Source organism: Anopheles merus, chromosome X, assembly GCF_017562075.2.
Source record: "Anopheles merus strain MAF chromosome X, AmerM5.1, whole genome shotgun sequence".
Classification (NCBI taxonomy): domain Eukaryota; kingdom Metazoa; phylum Arthropoda; class Insecta; order Diptera; family Culicidae; genus Anopheles; species Anopheles merus.
In genome coordinates this window covers 17,736,300-17,753,817 of record NC_054081.1, presented here as the reverse complement: position 1 = coordinate 17,753,817, position 17,518 = coordinate 17,736,300, and the positions used below count along the sequence as shown (strand labels likewise).

At 45.8% G+C, this 17,518-nt stretch overlaps 2 protein-coding genes across 15 annotated transcripts; one reads left to right on the top strand and one right to left on the bottom strand.

Moving 5' to 3' along the window:
- The first annotated feature begins 940 nt into the window (after window positions 1-940).
- LOC121594738 (chloride intracellular channel exc-4) lies at window positions 941-15,202 on the top strand. Of its 7 annotated transcripts, none has more exons than XM_041918395.1 (8): window positions 941-1,063; window positions 3,410-3,491; window positions 9,502-9,603; window positions 11,769-11,933; window positions 12,030-12,272; window positions 12,350-12,460; window positions 12,945-12,962; window positions 13,635-15,202. In XM_041918395.1, the coding sequence occupies exons 2-8, from the start codon at window positions 3,420-3,422 to the stop codon at window positions 13,713-13,715; spliced, it is 792 nt and encodes a 263-aa protein (XP_041774329.1). In that variant the 5' UTR covers window positions 941-1,063; window positions 3,410-3,419; the 3' UTR covers window positions 13,716-15,202. The 7 variants fall into 7 exon arrangements, with proteins under 7 accessions (XP_041774329.1, XP_041774578.1, XP_041774413.1 ...); XM_041918644.1 differs by having other exon boundaries at window positions 3,101-3,491; XM_041918559.1 differs by lacking the exon at window positions 941-1,063 and adding an exon at window positions 1,073-1,242.
- On the bottom strand, window positions 15,100-17,118 carry LOC121595159 (nucleoside diphosphate-linked moiety X motif 8). Of its 8 annotated transcripts, none has more exons than XM_041919403.1 (3): window positions 17,034-17,118; window positions 15,858-16,171; window positions 15,100-15,776 (listed from the first exon to the last, which is right to left on the bottom strand). In XM_041919403.1, the coding sequence occupies exons 2-3, from the start codon at window positions 16,090-16,092 to the stop codon at window positions 15,349-15,351; spliced, it is 663 nt and encodes a 220-aa protein (XP_041775337.1). In that variant the 5' UTR covers window positions 16,093-16,171; window positions 17,034-17,118; the 3' UTR covers window positions 15,100-15,348. The 8 variants fall into 8 exon arrangements, with proteins under 8 accessions (XP_041775337.1, XP_041775251.1, XP_041775083.1 ...); XM_041919317.1 differs by having other exon boundaries at window positions 16,964-17,051; XM_041919149.1 differs by lacking the exon at window positions 17,034-17,118 and adding an exon at window positions 16,889-16,976.
- Window positions 17,119-17,518: the final 400 nt, after the last annotated feature.

Here is a 17,518-nt window from a genome sequence, read left to right as displayed (position 1 = left end):
AGCGATGTGCTCTCTGGAGCGCACCTACGACTCCGATCCAACACCGAATATTGTTAGTCCGATTCCGGCTCTGGCAAAATGGGAATCACTAGTTCCGCCCGGAGTCGGAGTCGTTCGGAGAAGTCCGGAGTCGTTCGTAGTCGGCTGGATCCGTACGCTGCAATGTGCTTTTGATAAGGGTTTTTTTGTTTTGTTTTTGACCATACACTTCGTATACAGATCTTATTTTCGAGGACTCAGAGACAGACGCCGGACGACTCCGAGCGACTCCGGACGACTCTGGGTGACTACGGGTAATTCTGGGAAACTCCGGACGACTCGGGAAGACTTTGGAGAATTCGAGACGATCGGACTCGAACGACTCCAGACGACGCCGACTTCGGGCGACTCCGGGTGATTCCGGACAGCTCCAAACGATTTCGAACGACTCCAGATAATGCTGTACGGATCTACCTTTCAGAGTTGGTTTCGAAATTTTTGGACTCGTATCAGAGTCGACTCCAGATTTTTGCAAACTAAATCCATCACTATTTCTGATTGCAGCAAAATGGGAACCACTAGTTCCACACGGAGTTGAAGTCGATATGAGTCGTCCGGAGTCGTCCAAAGTCGATCGTTGTCGACCAGAATCATTAGGTCCGGGCGATTTCGGACGGCTACAGACGATTCCGAACGACATCGGATAATGGTGGGCCGATCTGCCTCCTGGAATTGGTTCCGAAATTCTTGACACCGGATTCTTGCCAGCTTTACCCATCACTTATACCCACTATGGAAGAAATGGTACAGTTCCACATGAATTGCAAGCAGACAACCCCTGCTTTTCCAAAAATTCCGCACACCGTTCCATTGAATCGCACACAAACGCGCGCGCACGCTTAAGTGTGTGTATGTGTGTGTTTACAATAGGTCTCTGCCGCGGCATTATTGGCGGCCGCTCGAGCCTACCCCGTTCAGAAGGTTCCGGAACTGTCAAGAGTGTGTACGCGCGACTCTCCCGATCCTACAGAGCCCAAGCAGAGAAGGGGACAGAAAAAATAGAAGGGCTTCCACCAACCACCCGGTGTGTTTTGTGTGTGTGTGTGTGTTTGTGTGTATGTGTGTGCTTGTATGTCTCTGTTTGCGCCCGACTAGCGTACGACCATTTAATTGCGTACGGCACTCCAAGCACAGAAGAGGTTGCGCCCAACAACCACCCAGAGACGCTTCCCGCAATCCAGCCCAGTACTCGCCGTCTTGTGTGTATGTGTGTGTGCCTTAGCTTTCGGTACGAGTGTGTATGTGTGCGTGTGTATGTGTGATTTGTTTTTTTTGTGTAACTTTTTCGCTTTGTCTCTGATTGTATGTGGTGGAATTTTTGGCCAGCCCAAGCGATTTTGTCTCGCGGTTAACCGTCTGCCGTGCGTCTCCTGTCTGTGATTCCTATTCCTGTCGTCGTCGTCGTTGTTGTTGTTGTCCTTTTTTTTTCATTATTTTCTTACTGGTACCACTGTGTCTGGGCGGCGGTTTCCATGTGTCTGTGCGATGGTGTCCACCCGGCTGGCTGGCTGTGGCTGCGGTTTTGCATCCCACCGAGGGCGGCCATAGTTAAATTTCTCGAACTAGAGAGAGAGAGAGAGGCCATCGTGCAAACTGAACAGCGAAAAGCAGGCAACCATTTTGGGACCCCCGTAGGGACTAAATCGGGAAGAGAGCAGTGTATTGCCATACAACAACGACACCCCGGCACCCTTCAACCCTTCGGTACCCCTCCCCCCCACTCTTCTCCTGGTTTTACCCTGTTTTTGGAGGGTCCTCTCACACCGAAAACTGCACCATCGAAACAATCACCCGCTACCCATTGGGCATACTCCGTCCCTCCGCCACCTGCCCGGATCCAGCCCTTTCTCTGCCCTTCACTCTTCGCTACCTCTTCCCCCTCTCTTTCTCTCTCTCTCTCTCTCTCTCTCTCTCTCTTTCTCTCTCTTTCTTTCCTTCATTTCTGCATGCTTCCCTTTTGTGTACAACTCTCTGTCTGATGTGTGTGTGTGTGCGCGCGCGAGTCGGTGCCTTTCGAAGTGAAGTGAAGAAATTGATCACGCAAGCGGAAAGTGTGTGTGCGCGCGCGCTGTTGGCTAAAGTGCATTTTGGGCTCGTTGAACTGGAAAACACATCCCCCCACACACACACACATGCATACACACTAGCCAGTTGTTGGCGGAGAGTTTGAAGGGCGGGCACGAAAATCGTGTGTTGTTTTGCAACATCCAAAACGATGGAATGGGAGGGTAGAGTGGGGTAGCGGATCGGAAGGGAGCCGTGAATTTTTTTGTGTGGTTTTGGACTAAATTTGAATTATACAGATAGGGATACACAAAACACAATAGGGAAGCGCATTTTATGTTGTCCTTTTTTCTGTGAAACTGTCCCGCAAGTAAGATTTGAGCGAAAGGAAAAGGATGTCCAGCACCAGTCCGGTCGAGTTTTTTGCACTTCAATTATAGCTAATAATTTATGCTTCTTCTGGGCGAGAGGGAGAGAGGTCCCTCTGCTTTCAAATGTTGAGTTTGAAAGACTCTGGAAGTAGAAGGGGGCTAGGTAGAAATAATATCGCCTCTTTGTATGTAGTAGGGTTGAGATTTGATCGCTGGTTGTCTCTGGTGATCGTTACCACGCGCTGCTAGCGGAGGATCGGTGGCGCTAACGGCTGCACTAACCGACCGGTCCAGTACGTGTGCGGTTGGTATGCGTATGGATGCTAGGTATCGACAAGTAGTAAAAACAACACAAAACCCCAAAGGTGTTTAGCCCGCACACATTCCGCTCGCTGAAACCCGCGGCGAGAGGCGCGGCACCACGGGTGAAAGCGAAAAACGATCGTTTTTTGAAGAGAAAGTGTATATATATGTTTGTGTGTGTGTATGTGTGTGTGTAAGTGGTGAAAAATACAAAACAGCGAGCCTTCGCGCGCTGCTCCCCCTTTTGCCACATCCAGTACGCTCACCGGAGTCAGCCCCAGCCCTTGGCACAGCCGAAGCCAGCCGAGCTTGGACCGCTCTTATTTAAAAGTACACACCTTCAATCAATCAACATCTAATTTTATCAAACATTCTCCGTTCAGCCATCTTCATCCGCTCGGCGCAACAACGCAATCGACAGCAGGGAAAAAGCAACAACAAAAACGATAAACCCTCAGCGGTTTTTTGAGAAAGTTTTGCTTGCTTTTTTGTACGAGACACCCGAACGAGCAGCGTTGGTTACAAACTCTTGGTCGTCGTCGTCCCTCCCTTTCCCCAGTGAGCACACTCGCCAGAATCATCCAAAGGGGAGTGCTGCAGATCGTGCGTGCGTGCGCCTGTGTGTGTTTGTGTGTGTGTGTGTGCAAGAGTGCCTGTACAAAATAAAACAACAACCAATCAACACCCCCTAGCTGCTACGCGATGTCGGACGAAGGCCAAGATAATGGAGCCAGCCGGAATGGTTCGGTGCCCGAAATAGAGCTGATAATTAAGGTAAATAGCGCCCCCCCCTCTTTCCCCCATCCTTCATTTGTACTGCATTTGTCACATTTTAGTTCTAGTGTCGTACAAAGCGTACTGCCACGTGTAACACATACCTACTCACACAAACACACGTTGCTCTCCAGCAGTCGCTCAGGCGACCGACCGAAAGCCCCGGCGAGCGCAAACCAAAGACACAAAACGAGGTGCGCCAAATCGTGTCTAAATGGGCGCTCCCGTTAACCCCTTCCCTCCGGGCAACGGGAAAGCGATCATGGCATCAACGCCCCGGGAAAAGGCAAGATAAAACGGTCACGAGCATATATATTTTTTCTTGGTTTCGATCTTTGGCAAGATTTGGAGTTGCGCTGGATCATAAGTTGCGTAACCGCCAGATCTTCCCCCTCGCAACGAGCTCTTTGGGCGTTATTGGTGGAGTTTGGTCCTCGGTGGTAACTACGGAGAGCCTTCTTAGCGTTCTCTAGATTTTGTTGTTGTTTGGTTAAAGGTTTTGTTTTTTTTTTCTTCTTTGGAGTGAAGGAGATGTTAAAAAGCAAATTAGTGATGGGAAAAATGAAGTTTTCATCGGAATCGATTCCGGCTAGCTCCGAAGTTTTCTGGAATCGATTCCGGATATTAGATCCAGTTGATCGGCTTCAGAATCGGTATCAGCTCCGGAATTGGCTCTGGAATCATAATCGGTTCTGGGATCGAAACCGGTTCCGGAATCGAAATCGGCTCTGGAATTGGCTCCAAAATCAGAATCGGCTTCGAAATCGTTATCAGTTTCGGCAGCTCAATAAGAAGAGATGTTTGGATCCAATGAAGCTACGTATTTATAGCCGCAAGATTCCCGGACTGATTTCGCTACTGAAACTACTTGTTTCAATTCAAGAACTGATTCTCATTCTGGAGCTAATTTTAACTCTCAAATCTCAAATTCTGTCAAATCTGATTCTGTTACCGGAACAAATTGCGATTCCCAGGTCGATTCCGATTCTGGAGCCGATTCTGATTCCGGAACCTATTCCTACTATTAGTCAACTCCGGTGCCGATTCCGGAGCCGATTCCGGAATCGGAATCGATTTCAGCATCGGAATTGGCTCCGGTATTGATTTCGAGCTCCCACCACTTCAGCAAATACTTTGGCATCCATGTCCCGTCAGGGGTACAAAGTTGGAATGAACCGAATCTCTTCCATATTATGGAAATAAGACATTACGGCTTTAGATCACAAACTACAAAAACAAAATTTTGTCCTCGACTCGAAGTAAACACTCATTCCTGAAGTTACCCTTGAAACACCGGGTAAACAATCTCTGCCTTGTAAGGGAAAGCCAATAAATATCGACTGCACACTAATACCTTCATTCCTTTTCCTTTTTTAGCATTTTCAAGCGCACAAAAGGCAAAAAACAAGCCCCACAAAAAAGCCATAATTGCGTCAGCATCAAAACGTTGCACCAGCAGACAAAAAAAAAAAACAAAACAAAAAACAAACGAACATTCACACACATAGCTTAGGGGTGGGACGTACTGTTGAGTAAGTAGTGTGCGCCACCCTTTCGCCAGAAGTTTAAATACCTTGAAGACTTGAGACAACTCCACCCACAGCCTGACTGCGGTTACCGTAGCGGAGCAAAGCCGGTTTATGATCTTCCGCGTCAATGTTTACATTGCTTATCATAAGCCCTGCCTATGACTTAAAATACACACACACCCGGTAGGGAATAGCTTGCCGAACGGAAAAGCAAAAAAAAAAATCGTTTGAGTCTATAAATGTGTGCAACTCGTAGAAAGAGGACACGTTTCTATTCCCATTCAAGATGCTGGGTACATTCCAAAACTAAATTTATGTCTACATCTCGGACGACACAGACTGCTTTTTTTGTAGCATGCGAAAGCAAGGCAAGCAAATAATCCTGGTGCATCAAACCGTTGGGGCCGTTGTGTGCCTCATTCGGAACGGTAGAGGGACGGACCGATTCCTTATCGTTATCAATCGATAGACGGGCGACACAAACGAACTATTATTTGCACACGAAACAACGTTCTAAAGCTGGCGGGAAGGGTGGTTGATGACAGATTCTTTCAGTTTGTTTGTTAACCGACAATCATTCCGCCTTTATGGCGCTTGCCGTCAGACGAACGATTAGTCAGAAGTGGTTTGCAACATGCTTTTTTATCTCCTTGATGCGACAGACACGTTGACCGTTCGTTGGCTGGTCAGCTTGATCGTAACCCCTCTTACCTCTACTCACATTCCCACCTATATCCTAGCTTTACCCTTAGTACACATATTTTACACACAATGCGCGTCACCACAAGCATTCTTGTTCGGTTGCGTGGTTATGTGATTTACACTGCGTGTGTGCGCTGTCGAGGCGTATGTTTTTTTCCTGTTTTTTGTTTGCCACCATAATGCGCCTCCGTATGCGCTTCAGCATGTCCTTCCCTATCTCTCTCTTGCTCTCTTTCGCTTACGCTCTTGTCATTTTCCTCATCGCAACCACCACATACGTGTTGCGAATCATAAATGCAAAAAAAACATCGTCGGTCAAACACGATAATCCAACGGCCTCACAAGGCGGACACTCCACGTTTTTGCTTCCTTCTGTTACCGCAGAGACACAAACAAAATGGTTGGTTTTTTTTTCTTCAAAAGATTCCGTTGTTTTCAACCCCAAATGCCAATCTGTTTAGAGTTGGTGGGGGAACTGCTGTATGCTGTTGGTGCAGGGATTGCGCGCACGCTCACCGGTGGATGTTGTGTCTTTCCGAAGGCATTCTTTGTTGCCTTAAAAGGGCATGGGGCTCCGCCTTTATGGAGAACAGATTCATGTACAATTGCAACGCGGAAACCGGGCGGTGATTCATGTTCTAGCATAGAGCCCACGTGGCTGGTCTGCTAGCCATTTTATTGATTTTTGTTTGTTTGTTTGTCCCGCGAAACCATCCAGGTGGACCACACGTCGAAAAGAATGCGCGAGGGACATTACACGTGAGCTTGTAGATCTATTTCTAGTTTCAATGAAAAAACGTACAAAAAGAAGAACAAAAAAAAACATTTGCTAATCGAACATCTGTTCAAACCAGACCGGGCATCTTCCGCACAGACCGTGTGCTCGGTGTGTGGCTGGATGTTTGCAGTTTAATTGAATTTCTTTCCACACTCGTCCTCTCTGTCTCTTTGGTACAGACAATTTCTACCGACACAACAATTCACTTCAATTAAAATCGCTTTTAAAAGTCGTTCCCCCGTCTACCGTGCATTGCATACGCGGGGAATTTTGAATGTTTCCCCTCCCGACTCCCGGTCCCAAACTGGGTGACCATGTATGTACGGGTCGTGTCCGATGGGTAGCGCAATCGTCTTCGTTTTATCTTATCTTTTCCACGCTGTTCCACTTGGCCGTGCTCAATAAGTTCATAAACGGCACTCTAATCGTCTAATGCTTCACCACCGGATGACGACACCCGCTTGTGTACGGCCAATGGTGCGGATGTTGGGGATGACGGGCGTTGGCGAGTTAGAAAAAACAACAACAACCACTAAACGCCCTATCGCAGTGAGTAGTTTGGAATGGAATTGGTACGCCCAAACGCACTAAGCGGACAGCATTTACCATTGCAGGAAAATAATTTTGGTCTAGCCGAAAGCAGTCTTGTGTCAGAGGCGAGAGACGTCAGAGTGTGCAGCAATGTTCAACAACGTGTGTTGCAAGTACTATGTACACTGGCACGGAAAATGGGCGTTGGACGTTGTTTTCAACGCCACGATTACACACCATTTCTATAGAATTGAAGCAGACAAAAATATTGTTGAAATGCAAACAGTATTTTCCCAAAACATTGTGGGCCAGGTACTGAAATAGTAGGTATATTTGGGCACGAAAAGCTCTCAATCTACAGGAAGATTTGCTTGCTCATATTTTCGTATAGTTTTACATTCCGTAAGATTTATCAAATCGTATATATTTTAAGATTCCAAAGATTCTGAGAGCCTCATAATACTAGAATCCTTAGGATTTGTAAGGACCTTGGATCTCCAAGTACCGTGGTCTCAAGACTCCAGGTTAGACGCTATAGCTCCTAAGATTTTTATTGATAAATGATCCCAAGATCCCCTAGTGGTACCTAACGATATTCAAGATGTTCAAAGTTATGGTTACTGGTAACTTTTTCTCAAGATCCTTAAAAACTTATACGCTATAGCTTCTTAAATTTTTTATGGATAACTGATCCTAAGATCGCCATAGGCCCTTAAAATTTATACGTTGAAGATTTGTAGGGTCCTAAAAGTTCCTCGAATATTAGCTTTATTCCTAGGATTCTTATGTTTTAGCGGATTTTGAAGATCATCAAGATTCCCAAGATCCTATAACCTTGTGTGTGTTTATTGCAAAAATATTATTACTGATATATGGGTACTTCCAAAGCAAACATATGTGGGATTCCCTTCTCTGCTTGTGCGAGAAGTTGCAGCCTTTGAACCACAAGATCGCCAAGATATCCCTCTGGCGGTAAGAATCGGATCTCCGGTTGACAGCTTGGCGTAAACACGCCCACACAGATGACTGCGCGTTCGCGGACTCGAATGGTTGCACAAACACACTCGAACTTGGAAAGAGTTGGTCAATCGCGCAAGATAAACGGCCAATACCAGTAACCAGCAGTAACGGCACCGAGAAACCGATCAGCCCAAGGTTACTCGCTGTAACCCCTTCGCCTCATTACGTGCGACAGGGTGGGGACCCGCGGCGATGAAGAGCATTGTAAATATGTATGTGACGGCGCGAACGAAGGGAGTGACGGGGGAGTGTAATAGCAGCACGAAATGCGAAAGGAAGGAATGGTGCCGTCACTTACCTCTCTCCCATTTGATGACTGATGATGTCATCTGCCCTGTTGGACGTTTTTCCCAATGGGCATTATTTCCCTTTCTTATTCACCCTTCACGCCCATCACTCACCCGTGGCTTCTAGTTCCCACCTTTTATTCCTCCCTCCCCCCCCCCACCAACCAGCGTTTGTACCACTGGTGAATGTACGTGACCAGCACCAATCTGTTATTCGCTTGCTCTTTCTCTCTTCGGCACATGAACTACACACATCCAGAGGGCGTGCTCCTCCCCTTCTCCCATCCTTTTGACTTACTCCAACCCAAGGAGGGAGAGAGAGCTCGATCGATCCAAGCGCCCGGTCACGTCAAATCCCCCCAAATGATGTCCGTTGACGGATGTGCCTTTTGTCTCCCTTCCTTTGCTCCCTCTCTGGATCGCCTAGTCACTGTTTCGCTCTTACAGCACGTGTTTTTTTTTTATTATTTCAAGCGCTGGGAACCCGCCATCACATGGAAGGCCATTTTCTTCTAATGTGGCAATTTACACGTGCACATCACTGCCCCCGTGTAAGTGGTGTGTCCCCCGTGTTCGCTTGTCGGTCAAAGCTGTTATCGCAACGGAGAGCGGAGGGTGGAAAGGGGTAGCGCAGTCTCATACGAGCGTAGTTTTTCAGGTCACACTAGCTTAGTGGAGGATGGCAGATTGGAGGGCAGTGGGGAAGGGAGTCAATGGGAATGCAATTGATTTTCCAAACGGTTCCACCAACACCAATAATTCTTTCCGGATAAGCGTTCGCGCAGTGTAGCAGCGGTTGCCTTGGAATATATTAGGCAGCGTATGGATGCCAAAGGGGAACCTCGCGGCAAGCCGGAGAGAGCTTAGAACGTCTCGCCAATGTCGAGGGGCGCTGTGGCCACTGCCTTCCTGAGTTTTGATGCTATCTGAACGTTAGCTTTTCACACGTGCCTCAATTCTTTAGATTCGCATCCAAATGAAGTCGAGGGGAAAAAATGCTTATAGACGTACGAAAAACTGGATGAGAAATCTATGAAGCATTTCAAAATTTGCCTTCTACTTCCCATCTACTTTATCATTATGCTGTTAATTCTGATTTTAAATTGACGTTGCAAATAAACTAACTCTCAATTACTTTAATTTCGTTTTTTTTGTTTTTGCAGGCATCAACCATCGATGGCAGAAGAAAGGGAGCATGTCTATTTTGTCAAGAGTACTTCATGGATCTGTATCTGCTGGCAGAGCTAAAGACGATCAGCTTGAAGGTAAACACACAAATACAAACACACAAGCTCTAGTGTCTTTCCCGCTTACCATCATCCAGTATCAACCCGCGATGTGGGTCCAAACAACGCCGAGTGCCTCTCCACCGTCCCCAAGCAGGTCGAAGAACGGGACGACTGGGCGGTCACGCTCCAATGCATAATGGAACAGTGGAAAAGTACAGCGCCGCTCGGTTATTCAACAATTAAAAACAAAAAGCTGAAAAGCTGGAGCGCCTTCCTCCGGCAACACTGGGCACGAGAAAATCGAGAAAAACCCGCTTGTCGCGCGCGCGCCCCCCAGTCGTGCATCCAATTATTTGGACCGCTACACCGTTTGCCTCACCGGCGTGTGACGTACGGTCGCGTCCGTTGGTTTAATTTTAGACGCGATTAAAAACGCGGTCCATTAGATGCTGACGGTGCACGATGCTATTGCACCACCGCCGCCCGTACAGAAAACTGGCCGGGGTTTGTATACTTTCTGCGAAACAAAACACATTGCCCCCGTTGCGTGTGCCCTGCTATTTTAAATTTCGCTGTAAATGAGTCAACAAAATGCTGGGGCGGATGATATCATCTATTTTACAGTCCCCCCCCTTCATTTTTATCCATTTTTTGTGTCCCCCGGGGAAGGAAAATTCATTTTCTACCAGCAGATGATCCTGCAACCCTTACTGCTGCTGCTGCGGTATTGCAACTCTGTGTTGACCGTGCGCCTGACATTGACGCATTTTAAAGCCGAACGCGCTTGATGACGGGCGGAAGCGCAAGCAATCGTGCACACCCGAGCTATGATGTAATCGTGCAAGCAATCACCAAACCGCGTACTTGCTTAACTCCGGTGTAGCTTCCTTTTAACTAGTTTGCTTTTTTTGTTCGCATGTTTCGGTGTTGCGTTTTTTTTCGTTGTTGCGCTGGTTGGTACCAATGAGGACGGGATTTCACGAGTGTGTTGTGTTGTGTACGCAATGCGGAGGAATAGAAGGGGCAAAAAAGAAGACGACGTGTGGACGGAAGTGTAAACACAGCTCCGTCTCGGTTCAACCACCTCCCGCTCCGCGACGCGTTCGGCTGTATTTGGCACAGAATCAGAATCAACAACAGTCCGTTCAATAATAAATAAATGAAACTCCGCGAGCGGCCCCCCGAGAGGGGCAAGCGACCGGAAAAAGGCGGCAGCAACCGATTCGCGCCGATCGAAAGTTTAGCCAAAGACATTGCGCGCGCACTGCACCGAAACAACGGCAACAATAAAAAAGTAACAGTGATCAGCAACAACGAAAATTCATAACACACAAAAGAAAATGCAGCAACAAATCCTACCTGCCACATCCCCCTCCCCCACATCGAACTACACTTTGTGTGGGAAGGGTAGTACACATTTCATTTTCATGCTCACGGCACCGAATCCCCGCGTGTCTGAAGGTCCAGTTGTTTTCAGTTTTACTTCATCCAGTGGCTCTTGCCACGGACTGCTTTTTTATGAATAACACTGCCAAGGTATGTTGTTTTTCTCCCTTGTTTTTGTTGTTGTTGGTTCGTTTCTTGCTCCCCGTTCGAGAGCGGCATGTGTGCGTTTGTTGTATGTTTTTAAAACGGGTGCTGTAATGCAGCTTTATTTACTGATACACACAGACACACAACATGTTAATAAATGCCGCCCACTGGTTCGCCCCGGGCCGCCCTGCGCGTGCATTGCGTGTTGGTTCAAATCGTTAGCGAGCGGCCGTGAAAAGCGATGAGAAAAGTTGTAAATTTAAATTTATTTGTAATCGTTACCCAATCACCGGTTGGTGGCATCGATTGGGGAGGAGGGCGTTGGGTTTTAAGACGGTTGGTTGCAAACGGTACGGATCATACGTTGTGCTGAGGTCACGCGGATGATGATGATGAGGCAGGGCACGGAAAAGCGTGTAGTCGGACGTTGCCGCAATTAAGACATTACTGCATCGGTTAAATGGGTTATATTTAGTAACAGACCAATCAAAAGCCATCACATAAATAATGGATAAAAGCTGTATTGGTACGGAAAACGGTTTCATGGATTGGGGCTTGGCGTGCGATGAAACGATTGTGATTGACGGCACGAATGGCACACATGGCAATAGTATTTACCTAATCCTTTATTTTATCTCCCCACGTGGTGGTGCTCTCCCTGGTTCCAGGTGACGACAGTGTGCATGCAGAAACCTCCGCCAGATTTTCGCACCAACTTTGAGGCCACACATCCGCCTATTCTCATAGACAATGGGCTTGCCATACTGGAGAACGAGAAGATCGAGCGGCACATCATGAAATCGGTGCCCGGTGGATACAATCTTTTCGTGCAGGTAATGTATGGGGTGGGGGTGGGGGGGGGGGGAACGCGCACTTGCATTTTGCATCCTTCCAGAGATCGCTAACGATTACATTCCTTCCCCCCGCAGGACAAAGAGGTGGCCACGCTGATAGAAAATCTGTACTCGAAGCTAAAGCTGATGCTGGTGAAAAAGGACGAGAACAAGAACAACGCACTGCTGGTGCATCTGCAAAAGATCAACGATCATCTGGCGGCCCGCGGCACCCGTTTCCTCACCGGCGACACGATGTGCTGCTTCGACTGTGAGCTGATGCCGCGCCTGCAGCACATCAGAGTGGCCGGCAAATACTTCGTCGACTTCGATATACCAGTAAGCGAATTTGGCAATCATGGTGGGGTGAAGGAAATGAAATGCGGGTTATAACGCTTCGTTGTTTTTTTTTGCAGAAACATTTAACGGCGTTGTGGCGGTACATGTACCATATGTATCAGCTAGACGCGTTCACGCAGTCCTGTCCAGCCGATCAGGATATCATCAACCATTACAAACTGCAGCAGGTACGATTCGTGTGTGTTGGTTTACTTGCGTTGTTCCGTTTCCATTTTCGGTAGCAATATATATTATGCCTTTAAAATGCCATTAATCGATTCATTCCCTGCAAGTGCTTGCAACTACCATTGAAAGTGATAGTTTGTTGGAGAAGAAAACAATCATCCTTTCTACATAATCTCATCCGTAGAACCTCCATTCCCTTCCCATCCGTTTATTCCGTTTTTATTTTTTGCAAGCCCATCCCATACCTAGTATGTGTTACCAAAAAAAAAGGATAAATAATTAAACATTGTCTGTATCTTTCCTTTTTTTCTTTCTTCATCTCGCTCACGTCATTTTGGCCATATGATGGCGCAATCTTTTTTCTTGTCGTGTTAAATAACCTCTCACATTCGCGCTAATAACTACCTTTGATGTGATTAATAACATAAAACGCCCTCCCACTGTGTTTGTTCGTTCTGATCCGCGCCTGCCTGCCCTATAATGTAGGCAAAAGGTGACATTAAGGTACGTGTTTTCTTGTAAAGATCCACCACGTCGTGTGTCGTAAACAACTGTGTCACTGTCCCTTCTCTTTGTGTTTGTTGATGGTGTTGTATCGTGTACAATTTGTATTTCTGTATCCCCATTGTGACGTGTGTATCTGGGTGTTTGCTGTTGTTTCATTTGGTATTTTGTGCTCTTTACGCGACCTTACTCTCGACGAGGACGGCAATATTTATTCTTGCACTATTTCCATCTTTTTATATTACCCACTCAGTGCAAATAGCAAATAAGGTTTACGAATAAGAGTTTCCCTTTTAGATTATTTCTTTATATTCTTTGGTATGTTTTGTTTCGTTCTCTTCTTCGCTCTAAGTTCGGTTGTTTCATGTAATAACATTTGAATTTTAATAGCACACTAACATTATAGCATCTCGTACAATTATTGTGCCAACACTGAAGTTGTATCAATGTCGCATTAACGGCATGCGTTATAAATATACCATAACATATTGCATTAGAATATCCTAACCTGTAGCTATATAAGTGCGTTAGTGTTATAGTATTTGTACAATAGAAAAATTGAGCACGTAAATTTTCATACATCACTCGAACCATTAACCCCCGTTGTCAGTGTGAAAACATGCCCTTGGATTATTCCAGCATAATAACTCCACTCTTTGACCGTTTTTATAGATGCTGAAAATGAAAAAGCACGAAGAGCTGGAGACGCCAACCTTCACCACATCGATTCCCGTTGATTTGAATGAGCAGTAATTGCGCCACGATTTAGGTTGGAGCGCGCTACACACGGCGGTGAAAAAACAGCAACAGTGAAAACGAAAAAAAAAATCCATGCAACAATATAAAAAACAAAACACCACACAAAATTGAAACAGTAGAGAAGAGGATAGGCATTACGAATAGTTTTAGACGAATGATTCCAAAGTCTACTATCTACCAGCAAGATGCACTGGTTTGGGCATCGATTTTGAATCACGTCCAGCGGGAGAGGAACACAATCAACACACACTGAACCACCACAACTTCTTTCCGCTTCGATTACGCTAATTGTTTTTGTCCTTCTTGAGTGATCTTATCACTTAAAGTCGCTTTTTAGAAGGATTTTTTTTTGTTTCGATGTATCGTGTACAGCTTGTGAAACTTGTACTTGTTCGAGGTGGGACCAGGCGGGTCCGGCTTATCTATTTTCTACATTCGTAATAAAATCATCTGCCTTGCAAACAATATAGAACTTCCAGTGTAAGCTAGAACTTCCATGGGATCATGCGTGAAAAGGGAATCAAGCATGAATTTTAGTCCGTTTTACAAATGTACTTCACGCGTGCAAAATATAATAGGTAGCAATCAAAATGTTCGATGTGTGGGGCGGTTGTGTGTGGGCTGGTTTTTTTTTGTTTTAAGCTGCACACAACTTAACGTGTGGCATATCCAGCCAAGTACCAGCAGTAAACACAACCCACCCACCACACCGCACCGTGCAGCGATGAATTATACTATGCAACATGTATGCGATATCAAAATTAGACTAGAAAAAGGACCCCGAAGCAAAAGAAAGCAAACAGCAACTTGATGGAAACTGAGGAAAAAAATGCCAACAACGAAACGACCAGTTTTTTTTCTACATTTGCATGTAAGCAAAACAAAACAAATCAAACAAAACAGGAGGAGAGGAGAGAGCAATCAAAGCAGCAAGTAAGCATGAACTTCACAGGTGATAGTTGTAAAAGGGGGTTGAATTTTGAATTAATATATGTAGGCTTTTACACCACTATTTAGGGTTTTTGCATGTTAAGTTTTACTTACCGATCCCACTTTGTCGAAGGCATTTCAGTTGTCCTTCACACTCCTATCTGCTGCCTTATAATTTTTTTTTTATATCGATAAGCATAAAATAAAGACAACCGACATGAGTCCCAAATGATGCGAAAAAAGATGGAGAGATAGAGAGCGGGTGTGGAAGAACAAAGGGCTGGTGTAAGCAGTAGGTGTTAGTATTCTGGCTAAAGCAATAGGAAGAATATTTGCCACGGTTTGTTTTTTTTTTATTGTGAGAAAAGAATGCCCCCGCGTGATGAAGTATCGGTGAGCGGTTGTACGGAAACATGTGCGCCAGGTGACTAGACAGCTGTTTTTCTTCATTTTAACGATACGTTTATCTCCCCCCCCCCTCTCCTCGCTTTTGATTATTGGCACTTCAAAATATCTTAAAGAAATAAAAGAATGAACATATACAATGTGAACACGGCAACATTTTTTCGAATTGAAAATACAAAAAAAAACTGAAGCAGTTGTAACACGCGTTGAAAGAAAACTTTATTAAAATGACAGTTAGATTTTACAAAGCCGAAAGTGCAAAACGCAACGTAAAACCGACCGTCGTTCGCTTCTAGGATTTTAATGCTTCGTATTTCCTCACAAACGGTAACGAGGCACTGTACGCTCCCGGCAGCAATGCCGTTAGAAACAGATGCGTAATGATGGCCGTTATGCCCCAGACGGTCTCGTCTCCGTTTACAAACACCGGCATGGTGTAGTTGGCCCGGTACTGTGTGTGTCGCCGGTTTGCCGCACTGGCAAACAGCTCCACCGGCACGGTAAACACTTTGGCCACCTCGTCCGTGCTCAGCCGCAGCTGGCTCGGGGCAAAGTCCGCGACGTGACCCACGATCGGCGTGATCGACGGGCCAAAGTATGGAATGATGGTATTGCCTCGGCCCCAAACGCGTACCGACTCCTTCGGCAGGCCGGTTTCCTCCACAAACTCACGCACCGCACAGGTTTCGTAGCTGGCATCGCGCGCATCCTTCATGCCGCCTGTGTAACGAGTAGGATGCGTTTAGTATTAGCGTAAAACAGGACAACTCGCGGGCAACTCGGCCTGAACCGTGCACCAACCGGGAAAGGACACCTGGCCGCGGTGGTTTCGCAGCTTGTTAGACCGGAGCGTGTACAGGAGGCTGAGTTTGCCGTCGACCAGACAGAGTGGAATCAGAATCGCCGCTTCCTTCTTGACCGGTTCCTTGCTTAAACGTAGCTTTGGAAGCGCTTGAAAGCGTGCGACGACTTGCTGCTGCTGCGTGACGTTTGCCAGCAGTGCGGGATGCAGCAACTCGGAAACCTTCTTCAGCATTGTGTTGGGACCAGGGCAGTAAGCGGGAACGGTATGATTATCAGCTTATAAACCCCATGCGAATGGAAGTGTGCAATGTCTGTAAATATGAAAAAGAAAGTTAGAACCACACATTGCGGGAAAGGACTTTGTGGCAGATTGTTTTAGTAAAACAACGTAGATGAAATATCATATGCAGCAGGTTACGAAAATGGAAACATGTTTTTTTTAGTCTGTCGTTGCTAAAGAGAGGAGGCGCCGGAACCCTGGTGAGCAATGAACCTACGTCCGCTCGTGTAAGACATGACGCGTTCATCACTAGCACCATCTGTTCCGCTCTATTGAATAGTGTAAAGAGACCTTTAAAGGTGACTTGCGTGAACATTCAAACCAGGAGATAAATGATGCCTGCTCTCGTCAAAATGTAATGATTTTACATGGCTTAAAAGTTATGTAACTTTCACTTAATGCCTTGTAGACCAGCGGGGGCAACCGGAAGAAGCCGTTTGCAAGAAACAACTTGTACGATTTGTTTGCGTCAGTTATGCCGATGACCTTACAATAAATTCTTTCAAGTTCGTTTACCAGTTGCTGCAAACAGACGGTACAACACCGACAACACCAATTTACAAATTCGTCTTGTTTGTACCCTCCGACCCGGGAATAGGAAACTGTTTGTGACATAAACCTTAATTTAGCATGAGGAAGGCAAATGAATGAATTTGGCGAAAGCATTACGATGAACGTGTACGATTCGCGTTAGGATATGTTGTTAATTTCTGTAAAAGACCAGCTTAAAGTTTAGCAAGACATTCACACCGAACACAGGCAAGAAATCACTATTGCGAGGGTTGATTTTTTATGTATCGTTGTTAGAAGAGGGTTTGTTTACATTTATGTTTGAGTGTTGCTTGATTTGTCAAATGTTGTTGTGAAACGTGTTTATACCATTCGATGCGTACTTGTGTATGAGCAAATAGGAAATTGAACGGGTTCTGTAGCTCTGGGATGAATGAGAAAACATTAAAAAAAAATAATGACATAAACACAAAAAGGAGGCATGGTTTTCAAAATCAAAGATTCAAAGGGGCAAAAAGACATTGTCCGCTCAACATGCTGTCAGAATACGTTGACAGCAACGTGATGCTGTGAGTGCAAAAAACTTTCATACAAATTAACGAATTATAGCATCAAACTTTTGCCGAATAAAAATAACCGTTATTTTGTACATTATTGAACAAACGTTTCAAAATATAAGATAATTTAATTTAAACAACAAAACAAAATTTAAAAATCTCCCACAGCAATCTGCTGACAGCATTCCGGCAAACTGACAGCCCGCTCTGTACGCCGTAAACGTCATCCCTTTTTTCCCGAGGTACGGTTAAAAAATACCAATTTTCTCCATTTTGCACGCCATTTCTGCCTCGAACAAGTTGCCCTCTGG

What these genes read in the sequence shown, in the direction of transcription:
- LOC121594738 (XM_041918559.1), top strand. Translation starts at nt 1,097, where the DNA reads ATGTGTGTGCTTGTATGTCTCTGTTTGCGCCCGACTAGCGTACGACCA. An exon ending in TAAAGACGATCAGCTTGAAG is followed by an intron (nt 9,604 to 11,768) that starts GTAAACACACAA and finishes CCCTGGTTCCAG; the next exon opens with GTGACGACAGTGTGCATGCA. An exon ending in TCGTCGACTTCGATATACCA is followed by an intron (nt 12,273 to 12,349) that starts GTAAGCGAATTT and finishes TTTTTTTTGCAG; the next exon opens with AAACATTTAACGGCGTTGTG.
- LOC121595159 (XM_041919403.1), bottom strand. Translation starts at nt 16,092, where the DNA reads ATGCTGAAGAAGGTTTCCGAGTTGCTGCATCCCGCACTGCTGGCAAAC. An exon ending in CGGCCAGGTGTCCTTTCCCG is followed by an intron (nt 15,777 to 15,857) that starts GTTGGTGCACGG and finishes CTCGTTACACAG; the next exon opens with GCGGCATGAAGGATGCGCGC.